At 33.9% G+C, this 22,049-nt stretch overlaps 2 protein-coding genes across 6 annotated transcripts in view; both read right to left on the reverse strand.

Moving 5' to 3' along the window:
- LOC106296332 (phosphoinositide phospholipase C 8-like) overlaps positions 1-2,378 on the reverse strand; it is a 23,451-nt gene extending 21,073 nt beyond the window's left edge. For 3 of the 4 annotated variants that reach the window (XM_013732443.1, XM_013732442.1, XM_013732441.1), the window contains exons 1-2: positions 1,935-2,376; positions 1,684-1,761 (exon numbers count right to left, since the gene is read on the reverse strand). In XM_013732443.1, the coding sequence (XP_013587897.1) occupies positions 1,684-1,761; positions 1,935-1,991 (135 nt within the window). In that variant the 5' untranslated portion in view covers positions 1,992-2,376. Of the gene's footprint in view, positions 1-1,683; positions 1,762-1,934 lie in introns of all 4 variants that reach the window. The other variant, XM_013732444.1, reaches the window with a different exon arrangement.
- Positions 2,379-16,169: 13,791 nt separating this feature from the next.
- LOC106298324 lies at positions 16,170-17,685 on the reverse strand. 2 transcript variants are annotated; one of them, XM_013734428.1, is made up of 5 exons: positions 17,624-17,685; positions 17,403-17,546; positions 17,031-17,333; positions 16,814-16,939; positions 16,170-16,679 (listed from the first exon to the last, which is right to left on the reverse strand). In XM_013734428.1, the coding sequence occupies exons 2-5, from the start codon at positions 17,544-17,546 to the stop codon at positions 16,347-16,349; spliced, it is 906 nt and encodes a 301-aa protein (XP_013589882.1). In that variant the 5' UTR covers positions 17,624-17,685; the 3' UTR covers positions 16,170-16,346. The 2 variants fall into 2 exon arrangements, with proteins under 2 accessions (XP_013589882.1, XP_013589881.1); XM_013734427.1 differs by lacking the exon at positions 17,624-17,685 and having other exon boundaries at positions 17,403-17,617.
- Positions 17,686-22,049: the final 4,364 nt, after the last annotated feature.

Consider the following 22,049-nt stretch of genomic DNA (forward strand, 5'->3'; position numbering starts at 1 on the left):
CAAGATACATATTTAGATTTAAGGATTTTGATGGTGAGGTTTTTGATGGCCGGTTTATTCATCCTGCTAGAATAGCTGGTGATGCGGATGATCAAAGGGTTTGATTATGGGTTTTGATCCTTTAGACAATCCGGATTTAAGGTCAGATCAAATAGGGGAAAAAGGGAGAGCCGATTAAAAGGCTTATGATTTTATGCTTTTCTCTAATATTTTTTATGATTCAAATAGTTCTTAGAAACAAGATTCATATAGATCTTAGATTATTAATAAGTTTTATAAGTTTTTAGAGATTCTTAGATCTTTAGAGATTCAAATAATTTTAGAATCAAAATTCATATAGATCTTAGATTATTAATAAATTTTTATAAGTTTTTAGAGATTCTTAAATCTTTAGAGATTCAAATAATTATAAAATCAAAATTCATATAGATCTTAGATTCAAGATTAATATTTGAGATAATTTTAGATCTATAGATTTTTATAAGTTTTAGGATTCATATAGATCCAAGATTCAGATATATGATGTTCTTAGATCTTTAGGTTTTGATTAGTTTGCCTTTTACACCACAAGGATTCTGAATGGACCGCCGTGAAAGAGAGAGAGTGATCTGCGGATTGAGGTGGTTGAGAGGGAGGTGGAGGAGCTGGCCGGAAAACCGTGAGAGGGATAGACTTGGCCGGCGGAGCAAGGCTGAGGGCCGGAAGAGATGGCCGGAAAAGAGATGATCGCCGGCGGATGGGATTGCTCAGGTGGAGAGAATCTCGTGCTGATAACGTGTTAAGATTTGAGAGAAGATTTGTGAGAATGTGTTGTATATTTCTTATTGCTTACACCACTATATATAGTGGTTCATACAAGGTGGAGTCAAAGGGAGAATTGATTATAAAGATACTCTACATAATGACATGGTCAAACTCATAAAGACTAAGGTTGAATGGATCTTCCATGTGGCTGGATGCAAACCCCCAATGGACTCTAGTGTTAAACTTGTATGGTCTAGGTTATGGACCATCCACTTCATGATTCATAAGGTATTTCGGACTTTAAACCAAAAATGTATAGTTGGGACAAAGAATATAGTGTAAAGTTCTTATTAGGAATCTTTTCACTTTTGTTAATATTAATATATGTATGATATTTCTGACACTTTTTTTTTGGATGCAAATTACTAATTGAATAATTTTTTAAACAAAGTCATTGAGAACAAAGTCTGTTTGGCTACAGAATATGCCTCTTATCATTTACAGTTCTAGTTATGTTTGTTGATTATTACTAACTTTTGTATTTGTTAGAACAACTCCAGTGCTCAGGTTCTATATGAGTATCTAGTTCTTTACGAAAATAAACATAACCTGAAGACATGGAAGAGAATATAGAGGATGAAGAGTGTTAGAAAATAGAATATATCCGAGATATATATCATCCTCTATAGATAATTACCAATTCTAGATTTTTTCATGTGAATTTTTCCTTTTTGTATTAGGATTAGGGTTAGCTTAAATTTATATAAATGTATTGACATTAATATCCACTAAATACAACTCTTTTATCTGGCAATTCCCAACTTCTCAGTCAATTAGTATTTAGCGTGCAATAACAATTACGCAGAGACTATCAAAATCTACTTGCACATTACATATTTCAAACAAGAAAGTGAGAGGTTTGGAAACCTAAAAACGGACCTTCCGTGTTTCTCGATTTGCTGGTGAATCAACGACACCTTCAATAACCGCCTTGCTAGTCATTGAACCTTCGTCCCCCTGCAAATGTCACACAACACCCAAACATATATTCTACCTTGTTACAAAACCCAGAACAGTGAACAAATATAGTTAACTAATGGTTCAGCCTCCTGCAATATCAAATAGGCAGAGACAAAGTAACAAATTATGTAGAATCAACTTATCAAACAAAATCAGTCTATCAGGCATACTTGGATAACGATCACGTTACGACGGGGGGAAGTCGTTACAAGTGGCGTCCTTATCATTTAGCTCTTGAAATTCATTTTTCCACCTACGATACTCTTCCACACACTCTGTCATTGCTTTCACTCCACCCCATTCTTCCTTCTCCTTGCCCAACAACGTAATGAACTCGGACAATAGTTCCGGCATCGTCTCTCCATGCTTGGGTTCCAATTTGTTGTGTTTAACAACCTGCAACACGGTTTCATAAGAATTCCGGGGATTTTCTTCGTATGTTATATGTAACCTCATTTCTCCCACTTTTTATTGGGAAGATGATGAGATCATTCCTTCCCACATATATTAAAGGAGAATTTTCTTGTCGAGGATCGGAAGCAATCTCCACTTTTCAGTCCGTCCGTTGGACTAAAGTTAAAGATTCCCTTCGTGTCACTGATATTTGGAATTATATATTTGGCTAGATAAATAGTTTACGAAGTTTGAAGATATATCACATTTTTTGTGTGGAGATTGGTGGAGTGTAAATATCGTCTTAGAAATTAAAATTTAAGAAACTATATATTAGAGGTCTAAAAATTAAAGTAAAAAACATTGTGGAAGGAACGAGACCAAATCAAGTAGGAAGAACATATCCATATAGAGCTACCGTCGAACCTATGTGATTTAATCTGATGTTAATTGCGAAGTGGACTGAAGACTTATTTTAAAGAGTTGTAAAATTCTTCAACCCGAACCAAGCGAGGATGGCCCAGTGGTCTTGAGGGAGCTTTGGCCCTATTACGGATCCAGGTTCGAATCTCGCTGGCCACCGTCGATTAAAATGGGAAAAAAGGCGACCCTCCAGGATGCCTTATGCGAAGGTGTACTTAGGCGCTAGTCGGATTCTCTTCGCGGTGTCCAGATTACCTGGATTATCAAAACAAAAAAAAAAAAATTCTTTCAACCCGTAATTGCTGAATACATCAAAGTAATGCCAATAAATGCTAAACTAAGTGAATTAAGTATGAAAATGGGTGGCATGCCCTCTACAATAGGTTACTTCATTTTTTTCACAAATTAGGTAAATTCAATAGTTTGTATTTTGTTTTAATGGGTTTTCTCATTTTTTCTTTCAAAAGAAACATTTCAAGTATATTTATTTTTAATACATATCATTCATTCTAATAGTGTTTGTTATTTTACAAAACTTACATATTTTGTATTAATATAATTTTATTTTAACTAAATCTAGATTAGTTTAAAAAAATATACAAGGTTTATATAAACTTATAAATATACTATGAACGTATTAATAATTTTGTTAAAAATAAAATGAAATATTGAACCCTTTTAAAGTAAAAATAAAATTATATAAAAGATTAAAGAAAAAAAATAAAAAATAATTTAACACTAAACAGTTGTTGTAAATAGTGTTTCCTCGGATATGAGGGAAACCTTATTCATAAAACATCTTACCTCTCAAAATAATGCATCACCAGAGAAGGATTTACCTCATTTTTTAGGGTTTTCTTAAAAATGAGGGATTATTAGAGATGGTCTCATACTCAAAAAAAATTCCCAAATACTTTCGCCTTAAATTATTACTTTTACGATTTATTTAAATAGAAAAGTGGTGAATTACTTTTATTTTCAACCAAATAGATATTACATACCCTCTACATCAACTCATTCAAATATTTTCAGTCTAATTTTTTCATTCTATACAAAATATTATATATTATTACTAATTGTAAAAAAAATCAAAAAAATAGAGAAGTTACAACCTATAAATTAAACCTTAAATAAAAATATTCATAAGATTTTAAAAAAAAAATGAACCTGAAAATTGCATAAACACTAGATAACTGTAGAAAACTCTTCATTTAAAACAAAAATATTATAAGAAAATAACACTAAGGCACATGGGTGCTATAATTTTCACACACACACATATATATATATATATATATATATATATATATATATATATATATATTTGTTCACAACAAACAAATGACACATGGCAGTAAAACTATTTAATTTCATTTATTTTTTTCTAGTATTAATGTATTACTTAGTTGCCAAAAATATTTTCGTGTTTAATTTATAATTAGTTTTACTTTATGACAAAATATAATATTTTAGTATACATATGATTTTGGGTAACTAAAAGATTTCCTACGTTTACATGTATTGATCTTTCTTAAATATTATATTATGTATTTTCATCAAAATTTAATTACTATTAACAAAGTAAGTATAAAAGTATTTCTTATATATTAAAAGAGAAACATTGCCATTTAATGTGTTTACATTACGTTTGTCACGTGGCAGCCTCACAACGATTTGAGAATGAATATGTTGACGTGTCACGTGCAGAGAGTTTCTCAGCCAAATTCTACATAAATGCGTTCACACTATATACTATTTTACGTTTTCGGTATAAATCTCACTTGCAGATTTTTTGAACAAAAGTATCTTTTAATGTTGATTACGGCATATTTATATATTTATTAACCACCTTTATATATTATTTACATACACATACATGTAAGAGTGGACATGAATCGGATATCCGGAGTTTTAGAGGTATTCGTGATCCAATCTGTTTCGTCCGAATAATCAATTATCTGATTCGATTCGTAGCCATCTAGATATACAGTGTCGCGGAAAAATTAGATTTTTAACCGGTTTCGTTCCGTAAAAATAAATAAAAAATTTTAAAAAAATTTAAAACTAAAATAATATAAAATAATGAAAAAATTATTACAAAAAAACTTAAGAAATAAAGAAATTAAACAGCGCAAAGCGGGTTATTACCTAGTACAATATTCTTGTGTAAATATCAATTATTGCCTTATTTCGGTTACCTCAATCTTTTGCTAAAACTCCTGTACCAAAAAATGTCATATTACTTCTTTGTATCCCAGACGATCCCTGCCCTAAAGTTATTCATATTTACAACGATGGTAGTCCTGCTACTTTGGAATTTGAAGGAGAAATCTGGTAAGTTTAAACTTATGCAATGGTTGACAATCAGAATGTTAAAGAAACCATGACCAAGTTCCTTGAGGAAGAACTAAAGTTAATTACTCCGGACCAGAATGGAAGGATTAAAAATGTTGTAGCAAGTGTTACTCAGAAGGTTCTTTTGAAGAAACTAATCGTTTATAAAGCAACTCCTTCACAACTAATCACTGGGTTCTTTTTGGGGACAAAATGGTATGTGTGCTAGATCAAGTAGCTTCAGTTTTTTTTGAACATTTCTCTAAAAGTATACTTTTAAAAATTAGATTTATATATAATTTCTGTCAGATGCTAAAATAATCGTTTTGCAGAAATTTATCGGAAAGTCCATTCAATTTTTTTTTGCTTACAAATAAATATTAGCAGAACTATTCAAAGGTCTACTAAGAAAAAATTTACAAAATGGTCAATTACCAAACTAACATATGCTTTAACGAAGAGACTTTTTCAATAATCTTCTCGGATCTGATTATGTGAATAATTACATACATCCGGTGAGAGTTCATGTTTAGTTTCTCCAGTCACAAAAACTTCTAACTTAACCCAAACGAAAGATACTTAATCGTTGATAGCCAAGAATCATGTGAGGAAATTAGAAAAAGGTTATTTTGTAAAAACAATATTGAGAGTTTTTGAGATGAAATAAGAAAGCAAATGCAAGATAAATAAATTTTGTGTACAAGAAATGTAAAGAATATGTAAAACTGAACTAAAAGACATTTAAAGTTTGATTTTTGGTTGTTCATGGTTATCGGTGATATTTATAACAGTGACATTTTCATAATTAAATGAAGATGGTGAGGATGTTTGATGTCATGTACGAGAAAAATATAATGACATTCTCAAGACTAAAGTTTAATACTAGGATGAAAACTTCAAAAATAAAATAAAAAGAAGTTCATTAATTTGTGTTTGACCAGAAGTTGTTGTAAGTCATTCTTGAAAATACCCTTTTAAAATTTAATAAAGCATCAACAGAAATTTATGTTTTCCAAATTAATAATATCTTTATAAGTTTTATAAGTTTTTAAAAGTTATATCAGTATATATTTAAATTGACAACAATAAATATAAAGTTGTTAAATTTTTCATTATTTATTTATTTATATGGTGGTTGGATTACAGTTGATGTTTTTATGATTACAGGTTTATCATCAAACAGCACAACAAATAGATGAATACGAAAGAGTTTAATAACAAATTCTCTCATCTTGATCAACTAGCACATTCATAAATAAAACATAAAAAATAAAAGACAAAAAAACAAAAATAGCACTAAATCAAGTTTATGTTCCCAAACTAACACTCAAGGTCAAAAGTCACAAAAATAGCACTTAATGTTTTATCAAAAGTCACAAACTTAGGGTTTAGAGTTAAAGGGTGGGGTTTAGGATTTAGGGTTTAGGGTTTAGGGTTTAGAGTTTAGGGTTTAGGGTTTAGATTTTAGAGTTGAGAAATGAGGTTTTGGGGATAAGATTTCAAATTTTGAAAAATAAAAAAAATTAAAATTTTCAAAGGATAAACTTAGAAAGGTGCTATTTTGGTCATTTTAGTTTTTGAGTGCTATTTTTGTGATATAAACTTAGAAATGTGCTATTTTGGAGATTTGTCCAAAATAAAACCAGTGTGAAACGAATTAAATAGATGAATTATGTTTTTCTTTCTATAAATGTTCATTTAATTATACCAAATATATATTACAATAAGTTATAAAATCAATAAATTGAGCTTTTCTATTCTATATTTTTAACCCATAATTTTAGCTTAGAAAAAACTAAAAGTTTTTATTACATAAAACTAAAATAAAACCAATTCAAAATTATAAGCGAACCTAAAAGTAATTATTTTAAATTAAAATAAAATTCTGTCAAATTATATAAAATTTTAAAACGCGTATAAACATATAGTTAGGATTTAAGGTTTAAGACATACATTTAAGATTTAAGGATTAAGACATACATGTAAGTATTAGGATTGTTAAGACTTTAGGTTAGTGTATAGATTATAAAATCATTTTTTTGCAATATAATTTTGATGGATTAAGACATACATTCAAGTATGGTTTTTATCTAAGAAATTTGGAATATAATTTTTGAATTAATTGTGGAAACGACATTTCTTTCATGATCCTATGTGGAAGTAGACCATTTTTGCTACCTTGTGAATTTGGAAGCTTTACGGTGGACCTTTTATAAACTACCATCACACATCATCACAAACCATGTGCGCCCGTCCTTTTAGTTTTTTTTTTGTTTTTAATTATTTTTTTGTCATCTCTTGCTTGTGAGCATCTAGATACTTTTTATTCTCTTTTCTTTTTCCATCCGCTAAAGACTTTTGTTAGAAAATATAATGTCCACCTAAGATAAAACATTTTTTTAAGGCAACTCATATTAAGATGTATAGTGGTTAAAAAAATTTAAAGGCAAAAAGAATGCAAAGGGACACATTTTATGCACGATGTGAAGCACCCGAGGAGTCTATCAATCATGTGTTTTTTAAATGTCACCGACGGTTCAGGTCTAGGCATTATCAAGTATTCCATCGTATCTACACATATTTTCCACTCAGTCCCTTTTTGCCAATATTGATTATTTATTTTGGAGGGTTTCTCCGGAGATAGAAGATCATCAATTTGCATGGATCTTATGGTACATACGGAAAGATAGAAATAATAAAGTTTTTATCAATTTGAACATTGATCCGAGAGATACTCTCAAATTGGCAGAAATGGAGACGTTACTTTGAGCTGAGGCACATATTTCGCTTACACATGGAATAAATCAGACTCGCTTACCAGTAGCAGCAATGGTATCGACTATTCTAGGTAGATGGCTTTTACGGACAGATCATGGAAAACTCAGAAAATCTTTTCAGGACAAGGGTGGTATAGCACACTGGAAGGTTCTGATGGTTTAATGGGAACGAAGAATACAAGAACGAGTCAGTCGCCACTTCACTCGGAGATAGAAGCTCTCATTTGGAAAATGGAATGCATGAGGAATCTTAGACATTTCACTGTTACATTTGCAACAGATTTTTCTCAGTTGGTGAAGATGGTTTTGAAACCAGAAGAATGGCCAGCTTTTGCAAGTTATTTGGAAGATATAAAGTTTTTGAAGAGAAATTTCAACAGTTCAGAGCTCATTCATATACCACGAACGCAAAATTTAAGGACGGACAATCTCACACGTAATGTAAGAAAACAACTGTCGTTTGTTGTCCATATGGATGTGGAGCTACCAGTTTGGTTTGCAAAGTCTACATGAGTCTGTATAAATTGCTGACAAAAAAAGATAATATTCATTCAAAAGAAAAATACAAGGTTTGATACACAAACTGGCAGATAAAAAGAATTCCCAGAAGCAAGAGCCCGAAAAAAAACGACTAAAACCCACAACGAGAAAACTTACGAACAACATAAACAAAGTAAAAATTCTAGAAATCGGAACAAAAACACAAAAGCGAAAGAAAATCCAATGCAACAAACCTCCTAAGTAGCATAAAGAAATGATCTGGATAAATCGTTGTTGTCTAGAACAGCCACCCGATTCCATCCACTTGTAGGGCCATATGAGCTGGATCAAGTCTGAACTGACTTCCGATTCTGGTAAACCGTTCATTTAAATTGTACGCCCACACTGACAATCATAACAGTATATGACTTAAGCAAGACAAGGCCTGCGCAAGCCTGAGTACGTTGTCAAAAATATTTGGTTCCTACGCAAAGTCCACGAGCAAAAACACATGCAGGAACCATTAATCACAAAGTTTTCAAGGTGAGACTTTTACCATTTTTAGTAATTTATAGGCGCTTTAAAAAATTCAAAATATGACTTATAAGAAAAATATAATTTTTTTTATTATATACTTAATGTGATTGTTTAATTTTTTTTAATAATATAAAATTAACAAAAAGAGAGAGAGGATACAAACATTGTTATCAAATACGTATTATTAATAATCATTAATTGTCATATATATATATGTTAATCATATTATGTAATTTTGTAGATTTTATTTAAGGAAAGAATTCAGAATATATTCTTTTGTATACTACTAATCAATTTGATAGTTGCTTTAATAAAAAAGATAATAGAAATTTGTATTAACCAACTTATTTTGGGAAATTGCCACAAATACAACATTCATAGTACTACTTTTCATTTTTACACTAATCACTTTTACCCTCACTTTTAATGAAGGGTAAAATACACTTATACCCCTAGGGTTAACTAATCTAGACTTAGGGTTTAGAGTTGAGAGGTATGGTAGAGTTTTTGGAATGTGAAATTTAGGATTCTAATAAATATATAAATAAATATTAGAAAAAGAAAAAATTCAAAAAAATTTTTTATAAAAAGTTCGAATTTGAAAAAATATAATTCAAAAACATAAAAAAATTATTTATTTATTTAAATTATTTAAATAATGATTTATTATACATATTTATAAATAACAAGGGTATAAGAGTCTTTTGCCACTTAATGAAGAAAGTATTTTTGAAAATGTTCCCTTAGTGGTGGTAAAAAAGAAAAGTGGTACCATGAAAGTGGAAAACATTAAATCTCCCACTTATTTTTCTAAGGATTCTAAAAATCATCCTAGTGATGACACGTGACTACGAAAACATGTTGTGCTCCATAATTAATATATAGGTGATTGAAAAGTGATATATTTATCTTTACTATTATTTTATAAATTATTTTGCTGATTTGCCATACTAATTTTGATTAATTTTTATTATTTGTCATGTTTTACTAGTTTTAGTTAAATTATTGATTTCTTATTAGTTTTTACCTAAATCATTGATTTATTATTAGTTTTTAGCTGATTCTTTAATTTATTAATTTAAATAGTATAACTATTTTAAACTTTTTAATTAAATGTATAATTATTTGCTACTACAATTTTGAAAATATCACAAATATAATTTTAACAATTCATATTTATTATATTTAAAAATTATACTTGTAACTAGATATGGAACATAATCTATCTTTTACTATAGTTTATAGTTTAATAATAGTATAAATAATGTGTAAGTGATATTTATCATAGTCTTTGTCGTAGTATAATTATATTAGTATTAGTAGGGGTTATTGGTTGTTGTATTTTAATGGATTTGAAAATCCGAACTAAATCTAGTGTTTATTGGTTCTATGATTTGTAAATCTGTATTAAAATTATGTGTTATTGGTTTAATGATTCATAAATTCTGTATCAAATCAAGTGATATTCAATCATACCGATTTACTAATATATTTGATTTTATAATGAATTTGAATGGATTTGTTTGGATTTGTTAGTTAAAAATACAAAGACTCAAATCCGAGGGAATACCTCCGGATTTGCATATTTTACTTGAATTTATAAATACTATATGGATTTCTAAATCAATCAAAATATATAAACCAATAACACCTATTAAAGTGCTAATATTGAGAACTATGATGCCGATTTTATAATAATTTGTTTGACTCTATGATAGTATATATTTTGTCATTTAAATTTTAATGTGCCATACACACAAAACACAAAACTTCATCTTCAAATAAAATGATTGTAACAACACAATTCCCGACCCAACGAATTTCAGCCTGCTAAAGTCCATGCCTATTCTCGAAAGCCCAAGTCATTCTCTATTAATACCCAGCCCATCAGTTTATTTATTTTTCTTCAAAAACTCACAAGTTAGAGAAAAAACAATAAATAAAAGAGGAGTTAGAAGAAAAACAAGTCTAAGAAGAAGAGAGTGGGAAACCTTTGTAGCAAAGCCATCAGAGATCGCCACCGGAGCCACCGCACACCGTGACCACGCTACCCTCGTCCCCACCATTCGCCATAATAGGTAATTGCTGGAAACCGCCGACTCGTTAGCTTAAGTTTCGGCCCTTTTTGTAAATCGACAATATCTTCTTGTCCGTTGAGAATCTCGTGCATGCAAGGCCACCATCGTGTTCCCCTCGTCGAGACGAAGATGTACCCACTGACCACAACGCAATTGAAGTCCAGCTGAAGCCGCACACGCAGTCTGAAGTTTCGCCGCCCACACGCTTGTAGACCACGCGCCGCCGCTGGAAGTCGTGGCCACTGCCGGCCCCCGCCGTCCACTGCTGTTCCCTCTCGCCATCCAATGATCGTCACTGGTGACTCGCCGAAGACTAGGCAACTCGTCCGAGTCGACTCGGTGAGTCAACTCAGTGATTCAATCAACCGGTGAGTTGACCCAGTTAAAACTGATTTATGTTCTGTTAGGATAACCTGGTCGGTTAAGTCAAATTGATTTCTGGTTAAAGGTTCAGGGAATGTCGACTGTGTTTGACATAATTCATCGGGAGAGAGATCGGATTTAGGAGGACACCTCAGAGACCGAGCCACAGATAATGGTTGTTTTTCTCAGAGTTTTGTTACGATGATATTGGAGATGTAAGCTCATGATTTTAATTCGGGGATGAATTCCTTTTTAGTGGGAGAGAATTGTAACGACCCAATTCTGTCTCAACAAATTTCGGCCAGCTAAGGTCCATGCCTATTCTCGGCCAGAATGATTATCTTTAAATACCCAGCCCATCAATTTATTTTCTTTTGTTCCAAAAATCAGAAGTTAGAAAAAAAATAGAAAAAAAAAGAGGAGTTAAAAGAGAAACAAGTTTAAAAAGAAGAGAGTGAAAAACCTTTGTGATGGAGCCATCAGGGATCACCACCGTTGCCACCGCACGCCAAGACCACGCCAGCCTCGTCCCCACAATTCGCCGTAGAAGGTAATTTCCGGAATCTGCCGTCTCATTAGCTTAAGTTTTGGCCGTTTTAGTAAATCGACCATGTCTTCCTAACCGTTGAGAATCTCGTGCATAAAAGGCCTCCATCGTGTTCTTCTGGTCAAGTTGAACCCGTAACCACCGACCACGTCGCAATCAGAGTCCAGACAAAGCCGCATGTGTCGTCTGAAGTTTCACCGACCGTGCGTGTAGACCATGCGGCGACCCCAGAAATAGCGTCCGCCGCCGGCCCTGCTATGCTCCGCTGCCGGCCGCCGCTATTCTTCGATTTGCTCCGCCGCCATCTGCCGCTGGTAAGCTGCCGTCCCTTCTTGCCGTCCGGTGTCTCGCCGGTGACTCGGAAACTCGGCCAAGTCGACTCGGTGAGTCAACTCAGTGACTCGGTCAACTAGTGAGTTGACCCAGTTTAAATTGATTTTGGTTTGGTTATGGTAAACCGGTCGGTTAAATCAAATTGATTTCTTGTTAAAGGTTCAAGGGATGTCGACCGTGTTTGTCAGAATTCGTCGGGAGAGAGATGGGATAAAGGAGGGGACCTCAGAGACCGAGCCGCATATGATGGTTGTTTTTCCAGAGTTTTGTTACGATGATATTGGACATGTCAGCTCATGATTTGAATTTGAAGATGAATTCCTTAATAGTGGGAGCGAATTGTAACGACCCAATTCCGGCCCAACGAATTTCGGCCAGCTAAGGTCCATTCCTATTCTCGGCCCAAGTGATTATGTATAAATACTCAGCCCATCAGTTTATTTTCTTTTGAAATATCAGAAGTTCGAAAGAAAAAAGAAAAAAAAAAGAGGAGTTAGAAAAGAAACAAGTTTATGAAGAAGAGAGTCGGAAGCCTTTGTAGTGGAGCCATCATGGATCACCACTGGAGCCACCGCAAGCCGTGACCACACCAGCCTCGTCCCCACCATTTACCGTAGTAGGTAATTTCTGGAAACCGCCATCTCATTAGCTTAAGTTTCGGCTGTTTTAGTAAATGGACCATATCTTCCTAACTGTTGATAATCTCGTGCCTGCAAGGCCACTATCGTGTTCCTCTCGTCGAGACAAAGCCGTAGCCACCAACAACGTCGAAATCGGAGTCCACCGAAGCCACACGCGTCATCTGAAGTATCGCCGCCCCCGCGGGTGTAGACCACGCACCGCCGCCGGAAGTAGTGTCTGCTGGCCGCCGCCATGCTACTCTGCGATCTGCCGCTGTTCTCCGCCGTGCTCCGCTGCTGTCCATTGCCGGCCGGTTACCATCACCGGTGACTCGGCCAAGTTGATACGGTGAGTCAACTTGGTTACTCGGTCAACCGGTGGGTTGACCCAGTTTAAATTGATTTTGGTTCAGTTAGGGTAAACCGCTCAGTTAAGTCAAATTGATTTCTTGTAAAAGGTTCAGGGGATGTCAACCGTGTTTGTTAGAATTCATTGGGAGAGAGATGTAATTCAGGAGGAGACCACAAAGATCGAGTCGCAGATGATGGTTGATTTTTTGGAGTTTTGTTACGATGATATAGACATGTCAGCTCATGATCTGAAATCGGAGACAAATTCTTTATTAGTGGGGGAGAATTATAACGATCCAATTCCCGGCCCAACGAATCCTGGCCAGCTAAGGTCCATGCATATTCTCGGCCCAAGAGATTATCTATAAATACCCAACCCATCAAATTATTTTCTTTTGTTCCAAAAATCAGAAGTTGGAAAAAGAGAAAAAAAAGACAAAAAAGGAAAGAGGAGTTAGAAGAGAAACAAGTTTAAGAAGAAGACAGTGGAAAACCTTTGTAGTGGAGCCATCAGGGATCACCACTGGCATCACCACACGCCGTGAGACCACGCCAGCCTTGTCCCCACTGTTTTCCGTAATAGGTAATTACCAGAAACCGCCGTCTCATTAGCTTAAGTTTAGGTCGTTTTAGTAAATCGACCATATCTTCCTAACAGCTGAGATTCTCGTGCTTGCAAGGCCACCGTCGTATTCTTCTCGTCGAGACGAAGCCTTAGCCACCAACCACGTCACAATCGGAGTCCAGAAAAAACTTCACGCGGCGTCTAAAGTATCGCCGCCCGATCCCGTGGAACCCACCGATCCCGTGGAATCCATGCTCACAGCCCTGCTGGGCACCAACTCTAATCCCTCACATGTGAGTCCTCACTGACTCCTCTATGTAGGTTATTGGTGCGCTTGGCGTTCCTCGAACCGAAGATGGCCATTTAACAACTCTTCCACAGGAAAAGCTGTCACCAAGTAAAAATGACTTTTATTATAACAACCCGTCCCGTGGGCCCCAGACTGGCCCTACAGAACACCGACCCTAACCCTTCACAATATAAAACAAAATAAAACAGACCCGTTATTGAAAGATAATACAAATAACATAAGTTTAGGGAAGAGCAGACTAATAAGAGATATAATACCCCTGTTCGTTTGATAAACGTCGCGTCTAGCATCCGCATCTCTTTTTAACTTTGTATTTCCGTTGTTTTAAAAGCAAGATTGCGGAAAAACCACTGAGCCGATATTAATTATGAGAGATACAGCGTTAGGTTTCGGATGTTAATTGATCGCTAAAAATTCTAGCGGCAGTTACGACTCACGACGGCAATTACTTTTACGGTTACGGCTAGATTCAGCGTCTATTGCAGTTGACGCTAGATTCTTGAGGACGAAGCAGTTACTGAATATTTGGAGCTGCTGACGCTTCAGCGTCTATAAAAAGAACATGGGTAATTGATATGAGGAAGAAGAGTCAAACTCGAAAACCTGAATCATTGTGATAGTTTTTTTTTTTTTGAAACTAAGAGGAGTGTAATTAATCTAAAATTGGAGGTGATTTGATTTCTAATGAGGTTTTAGATGATTTCACTGGATTGCAGAGATTAAAATGATTTTTGTTAAACCACCCTAGAATATCACCTAAAATCATTGGATTTGAATTTTAAATTTTTTAACTAAAAAACTTCATTCAAACACTTTAAAATTATTTGAAAACTTTTAAACTCTATGATTTAAAATATTTTCACCAACACTTTATTTGAAAGTAGTTTATAAAATGTCAAATTTAATAACACATGATTCTAAATGAAATTTTAAAATTCATTTATGAATAAGAGTGGATTTGTCATTCTGTTGCAAATCACCTAAAACTTCCAATTGAATACACTCTTCTAAAGGATTAAACCCAGATCTATTAAAGATACTTACCTAACCCCCGGATGGGAGGTGCATCCCACGGATAGAAATCATTGTGATATTTTTGAAGATGGATGTGTATATCGAAGCCCTAACTTACTTCACAATCTAAAACTCAATTTTGGTTGTAAACTCAACGTGAAGTTTCTATGATGACAAGGGGAAAAATTGAAGTAGGATTGATATCTCAAATTTTCTTATTTTAATATAGTCACTAATAAAGAGATTTAATTTTAATAAAGAAAATTATGAAAATAAATTATTACCCAGATTAATAATTGGGAATTTTTTTGAGCAAAACTATATTTAAATCAAATTATAAAAGGGTTTCAGATTATCAAATTATTTAATTGATTAATAGGCTATAGTAACAAATTTGATCGGATACTCAAGTTATTATTTTTTTATAAATTGTAGGTTAGTCTAGGTAATTTTTTAAAATATATTGTTTTTTAATTGATGGGGCATTTTAGAATAAATAATGAGATAGTAGGGCAGATTGAATTTTTTTTGTCAGCTGCAAATTGGATTACTGTCCACAATTTTAAATGCGAAACCCTCATTTATTTATTATTTCAATTTTCTTAGATGTGTAACTGTATATGATTATATAATACTCCCTCCGTTTTTAATATAAGTCGTTTTAGAATTGTGCACATAGATTAAGAAATCATTAATTTTTTAACTAACCACAAATCAACCAATAATAAAATAGAATGTATATTATCATTGGTCATATAATTTTACATAGAAAACCGAGAACGTCATATAATTTGGAACATAAAAATTTCTCTAAAACGACTTATATTAAAAAACGGAGGAAGTATTAGTAATTAATTAATTTGTATATTATAAATAGTTTCTAACAAAACATTATAACCATATAATTATACAATTGTTGAAATCTCACGTCTCAGCTTCAACGTGTTTGACATCAACAAGAGTTAATACAAATAATTTTAATATGGGTGTTTAGGGGCGAAGGGTAACATGTACTTTGCAGCAATTGCTCGGACTCTCCAGAAGTTTTGAGGTTCATCAGAACTTGTTGAATGCGCATATGACCAGAACCAACGTACTTTACTAAACATGAGCAGCTATTTGCTTTGTTAATTCCAGAACCTTGGCAAACAATTCTTTAAGTTTTCTGAAAACCAAACGCTTTGCAGTGATGAGAGTTATACATTTAAGAGAAAACTCTGAACGTCACTTTGACCAATATTTTTCAAATCCTAAAATGGGCAGCGACAAGAGAAGAAAAATAATACTGTAGCTCTCAAGAGAATAACAATTTCCAAGTAAAGTATTCAGTATAAGAAATTGTAATAAGCCGGAGAAAAAAAAACACATCTTAACTGATTAAAACTTATACTAATACGAAATACCAACTCTCTAACTAAACAACACCATTACAACAAAAATGATGCAATGGCCTAGTTTCATCCATCATTTGCTGCCTCTACAAGCTTTACGGTAAACCTAAGCTTTTTGATTTTCAATTTTACTTCCTCAGAACATAATGCTTTCCATTCATTGCTTAACTCTTTTCTTTTCTCCGTTCCGAGGTTCATCATCAGCTTCTTAAGCTGTAAATTCCTCTGCCAATCGCTTAAACCTTGCAAAATCGTGGTCTCAAACGCATCTTCAACAACGCGCAACTCATCATCATCATCATCATGACTCTCTTTCCCGTCAAGCTCACCTTTCTCCGCCCCGTTTTCATTTACAGGTTCATCATTACTTACTCGACCCTTTTCCCTAGAGGCATTCTCCTGATTCAACACAAACACTCTTACCTGTTACTGCGATAGCAAAACTTTAGACTTGGAAACAGAACTTGAGAAAGCGGAACCAAAACTGTAGGTTGGAAAACAAAAAAAAAGAAAACGATAAATGAGTCACTTACGTCACTCTCGATCTGCATTACGTTCTCCATGCCTCCATCAGCAAATTCAGAATCTTTGCCATCAAGCTTACTACTTTCATCCCCATTGTCATTTACACGTCCAGCATTATCCAATGGTTCATCCTCCTGATTGATCAGCAAACCATACACAAATGAGTTTTAACTATTACCAAAATCAACTGCAAGTCAATCAAGAAACAAATGATGAATCCTTCACTTGAGTATCTCCTGGTGCTTTCTCAGTGCCTCCTCCGTTAGCAGCAACTTCACCTTGGTTTAGGCCCCAGATCATGTTGGAGTATCCAAAGGCTTGAGAGTCAGTAAGCCTAGTAAAGAGCGGATCTTCCCCTCGATCGATTCTCTCCATGTGAAGAACGAACTTCCTCCTCAACTTCCTGACCTTACTAAAAAGCTGCTCCTTGGAGAATCTCACATGGATGGAACCTTGCACGAAACAGAAGAAACCATCCCAATCAAAACTTGGATCGTGCCTTGTCTTCACTCTGTATTCCACCAATCCCTAAATCGACAGCGAGTGAGTGAGAAGAGGATCTAGTGTTGACATACAGTGAAAAGAGATGAAATGAACCTTTAAGATAGAGAGCTCATCGTCCTCGTTCCAGATCCGTTTGATCACCGGAGAAGCCAATTTCTTCTTCTTCGTCGAAACTTCTTCTGAGGGAGACTTCTGCAGACAAGTATCCGAGAAATTGAGGCGCTTCAGAGTCGCCATCTGCAGAAATGGTTCCATCAAAAATCAATTTTGACCCCTATCGATCAGTGGGATGAGCCGAGAAGAAAAAGACGAACCTGAGAATGGAGCGTTAATCAAGTGGGAGCGAGACGTTTTTCTCGACAAGACCAAAGCCCTTAACCACCCTAAATTATTCTAATTTCTAAATTAAAAGCCATCTTTGTTTTCTAAAGACACCCTCATATTTTCTTATACCTTTCAAAACAACCCATATATTATAAATTTCTATAGCGGGAAAAGCAATTTTGAAGATTTCATCACTGTCAGCTATGTCACTCGAGATTAACTCTATATAACCCGTACCCCCGGGAAATCGGCCGATTCCTACATCAACAAGGGTCAACGGTCTCGATCAGTACATAAACATGTCACATGTGCGAAAACATACATCAACTAGTACAAAATTTAATTTTTATACATGAACTTTCAAAATTTGGTTTTATCATACATTGACCTAATTTTCGTTAGTCAAACGTTGAGTTGTCGTTAACCGGTAATAGGAAATCAACTAATTCCTACATCAACAGGGACCAATGGTACGAATCAATACATAAACACTTCACTTCTGCAAAAACATACATTAACTAATACAAAATTTAAATTCAATACATGAACTTTTGAAATCTAGTTTTAACATACGCAAAAGCTTTGACATTTACCTAATTTTCACTAGTCAAATAATATTGAAGATAAATTGTCTGTCACCTATTGATTAAGTAAGGTTTTTATTATATTATGTGGTAATTAAATTGTATTACGTAGTAATTGAATGAGACAAAATAAATCATGTAGGTCAAATGATTTCTTTCTCGTGTAATTCATTAGTTAGCTTTTCTCTTAATTTTTTTCTTCAACTTTTTCGACAACAGAAAACACTAACACCGAGAAAACGAAAGAAGACAAAATTGAACAAAGCAAAAAGAGAATGTCTTCGGTAAGCTAAACATTCTCATTTCTCTCAGTCAATTACTACATATTATGGTTTAATTATTACATAATACAATAAAAATTTTACTTAATCAACACGTGACAAACAAATTATTTTCGGTATTATTTGACTAGTGAAAATTAGGTAAATCTATTTTATTAAATTTAAGTACAAAATAAAACTAACATTATTTTCAACAGATTTACTACGTCTTTTCTTTCCTTATTTTCACTCAATTTAACTACTTTATTAATTGCATTTTTTCCAAATAATTTAACAGCATGTCTTATAGAAATATAAAACAGAACTTACCTATATTTAAGTGTTTTATTATATCTTTTACTTTTTTTTTATACTTCTTAACTACTTCATTAAGATATGGATATCAGGTATACGGTTGGGTATGGATTGGTTCTTTCGGATATCGATTTTTTTTTGGGTTTTGAAATTATGCTTTTTTCGGGTATTAGAAAATTTCTGGTGGGATTCAAATAGGGTCTTTCCAGATCCGGGTGGGTTTGGTTTTTATGTGTAGGAACATAAAAATGAATCATATTTTATATATTTAGGAATGTCATTAAACAATTTATAAACAAATTAACAACAAATATCTGCGCGGACGCGCATGTCAAGTTTTAGTATATGTAAAAACTAGATTTCGAAAGTTCATGTATTGAATTTAAATTTTGTATTAGTTGATGTATGTTTTTGCACAGGTGAAGTGTTTATGTATTGATATGGACCATTGATCCCTGATGATGTAGGAATTAGCTGATTTTCTGTTACTGGTTAACGACAACTCAACGTTTGACTAACCAAAATTATGTCAATGTATGATAAAACCAAATTTTGAAAGTTTGCACATGTAACATGTTTATGTACTGACCGGGACCGTTGGCCCTTATTGATGTAGGAATTAGCCGATTCTCACTGCCCCCTCTCTATTATCCCTACCCTTTTATCCTTGCACTCCCCAAACTAGCCTTTCATTTATTTCTCCAATTAAATAAACCAACCATAATTCAACCACCTACATGGCCCACAAAACAACCTTAACCAATCAGATTTCTCCTGACCCACATGTCTCCTTCTTCATCGTACAACCTCTCTTCTTTTCATCCTCCATAAGCGATTTTTAAGCTGAATAAACAGACAATTCAGGTTTGTTTTGGATAATTTTTTTGTGATATTACATTTAAATATCGTGTATATGATGGATTACGTTAAAAAAGTAAGATTTGATGAAAATTTGAGAGATTAAAAATGATTTCAAAAACTGTGTTTAGAGCTTTCGGGTATTTTTTACGTCTGTTTTTGATGAATTTTTTGCTGAAATGTTATTAAAACAAGTGTATATCTCGGCTAGTGTAAAAAAAGAAGATCCAATGAAAATTATGAGAGATTAAAAAAGATTTTGAAAAGTGTGTTTATAGTTTTTGGGTAGATTTTATGTGTGTTTGATGATTTTCTGTATGTAATTTCATTTAAGATGAATTATACATCATGGGTAATGTAAAACCCTAACAATATCGTCCTAAAAGCGGATTAGTTAGTACAAGGATAAGTTCTGGGTATTACTGGTATAACTAGTTTTACTAAAGCAAAAAATTTTTACTGGAAATACTAGGATTACTATATTGATATTTCTTACTAGTACTTCTAGTATTACTATGTATAGTACTGAATTAAATTAGTATTAGTAAGAGAATATTGTACGGTGTGAGAATTAATTATAAGCATCTTAATAATGATAATTCTAATGATATTCTATTTTATTTCAGGAAAATGCAAATCAGCATTGCACAATTATTTGTTTTGATTATGGTGGATATTATATGAAAGATGGGGCTGAAATAAAATGGATCTCGGGAGATGGTGAAGGAGAAGATGAAATTCACACGATTGTGTTGAGGAAATCAATAGAGGAGATCACTTACTCTGGTTTGGTTGAGCATATTTGCAGAAAGATAAAGGTAGATGTATCTAAGGTGCAAGTGAAGATTAGTTACTTTCCAATGGTATTGTATTCGTACAAGCCATCATACAGCTGGAATGATGAAGACATTTTTGGTTATCTACTGCAAGTAAATCATGAGAAGTGTAGAAGCGTTCTACATGTGGAGTTTATCAATGAAGAAGTGCAACTTTCAGAAGAGGATGATGAAACTGACGGCTATGTCGGTCTATCTGATAGAGAGGCTATAGAGGCTGGTGATGAAGATGGGACTGAGAATGATGAAACTGATTCGAATATGATATGTCTATAACCGAGTTCCCAACATGAGACAAGTTTGTTTAAAAAGTAAATAATTTTGTTTTTCTTATATTATATAATAAATATATATTATTTACTGAGTGTTAATCAGAGGCGGGATGATGGTATGGATTTGGTTATAGGTCAAGAATTTATAACCAAGGAGGCAGCAAAAGTTCTTATTCAAACGGCGTCATATCAGAAATCTTTTTAATTTGATATAATTAAGTCGGATACTAAGAGATTTGTGGTTAAATGTCGAGGAGCCAAAGATGGGTGCGAGTGATTTGTGCGAGTTGCAATGTTAAAGAATTCAGATATTTGGACGGTTAGAAGTTACATCAATCAGCATACATGTTCTGTCGTTACAAGAACACTGGCTGATAGAGAGGCTGGTGATGAAGATGGTACTGAGAATGATGCAACTGGTGATGAAGGTACTGGTGGTGTGCTCACTTTTCACGGAGACATTGAGATGCATGAGAATTTCACGGAAAGAGATGAGCATGTGTTTGGAGATACAGAAGTAAGACCACAAGTTGTCTATCAGCCACGGGATGATGGTACAAGTTTGGTTGTAGGTCAAGAATTTAGATAACCAAGTAGGAAGCAAAAGTCCATATTCAGACGGCTTCACATCAGAAATGTTTTGAGTTTGATATAATTAAGTCGGATACTAAGAGATTTGTGCTTAAATGCCGAGGAGCCAAAGACGGCTGCAAGTGGTTTGTACGAGTTGCAAAGTTAAAGAATACAGATCTTTGGACGGTTAGAAGTTACATCAAGCATCATACATGTTATGTTGTTACTACAAGAACACTACATGATAGAAGGAAAGGCACATAACAAATCGTTGCATCTGTTTTGGCTTAAGATTATCCTGGTATATTTGACACACTAGTTCCCAAAGTTCTGACCGATTTGGTTCATCGAAGGGTTGGTGTGCATGTATCATACACCTCAGCATGGAGAGGAAAAAGAGAATCTGCTAATGAAGTGCGAGGAAGTCCAGAAGAGAGTTTTACTTTATTATACTGTTATATGCACATACTGGAGCAGACGAATATTGGCACAAGAACTCGTGTGGTAGTGGATGAGGCCAACAAATTTAAGTATCTGTTTTTTGCCCTGGGAGCTAGCATAGAAGGGTTCAGTGCGATGAGGAAAGTCCTCATTGTGGATGGAACACACCTCAAGAATTTTTATGGTGGAGTTCTCCTTGTTGCGACTGTTCAGGATCCTGATCATCACCACTACCCAATTGCGTTTGGTGTAGCAGATGGTGAGAATGATGAAAGCT

Source organism: Brassica oleracea, chromosome C6 (assembly GCF_000695525.1).
Source record: "Brassica oleracea var. oleracea cultivar TO1000 chromosome C6, BOL, whole genome shotgun sequence".
Taxonomy (NCBI): Eukaryota; Viridiplantae; Streptophyta; class Magnoliopsida; order Brassicales; family Brassicaceae; genus Brassica; species Brassica oleracea.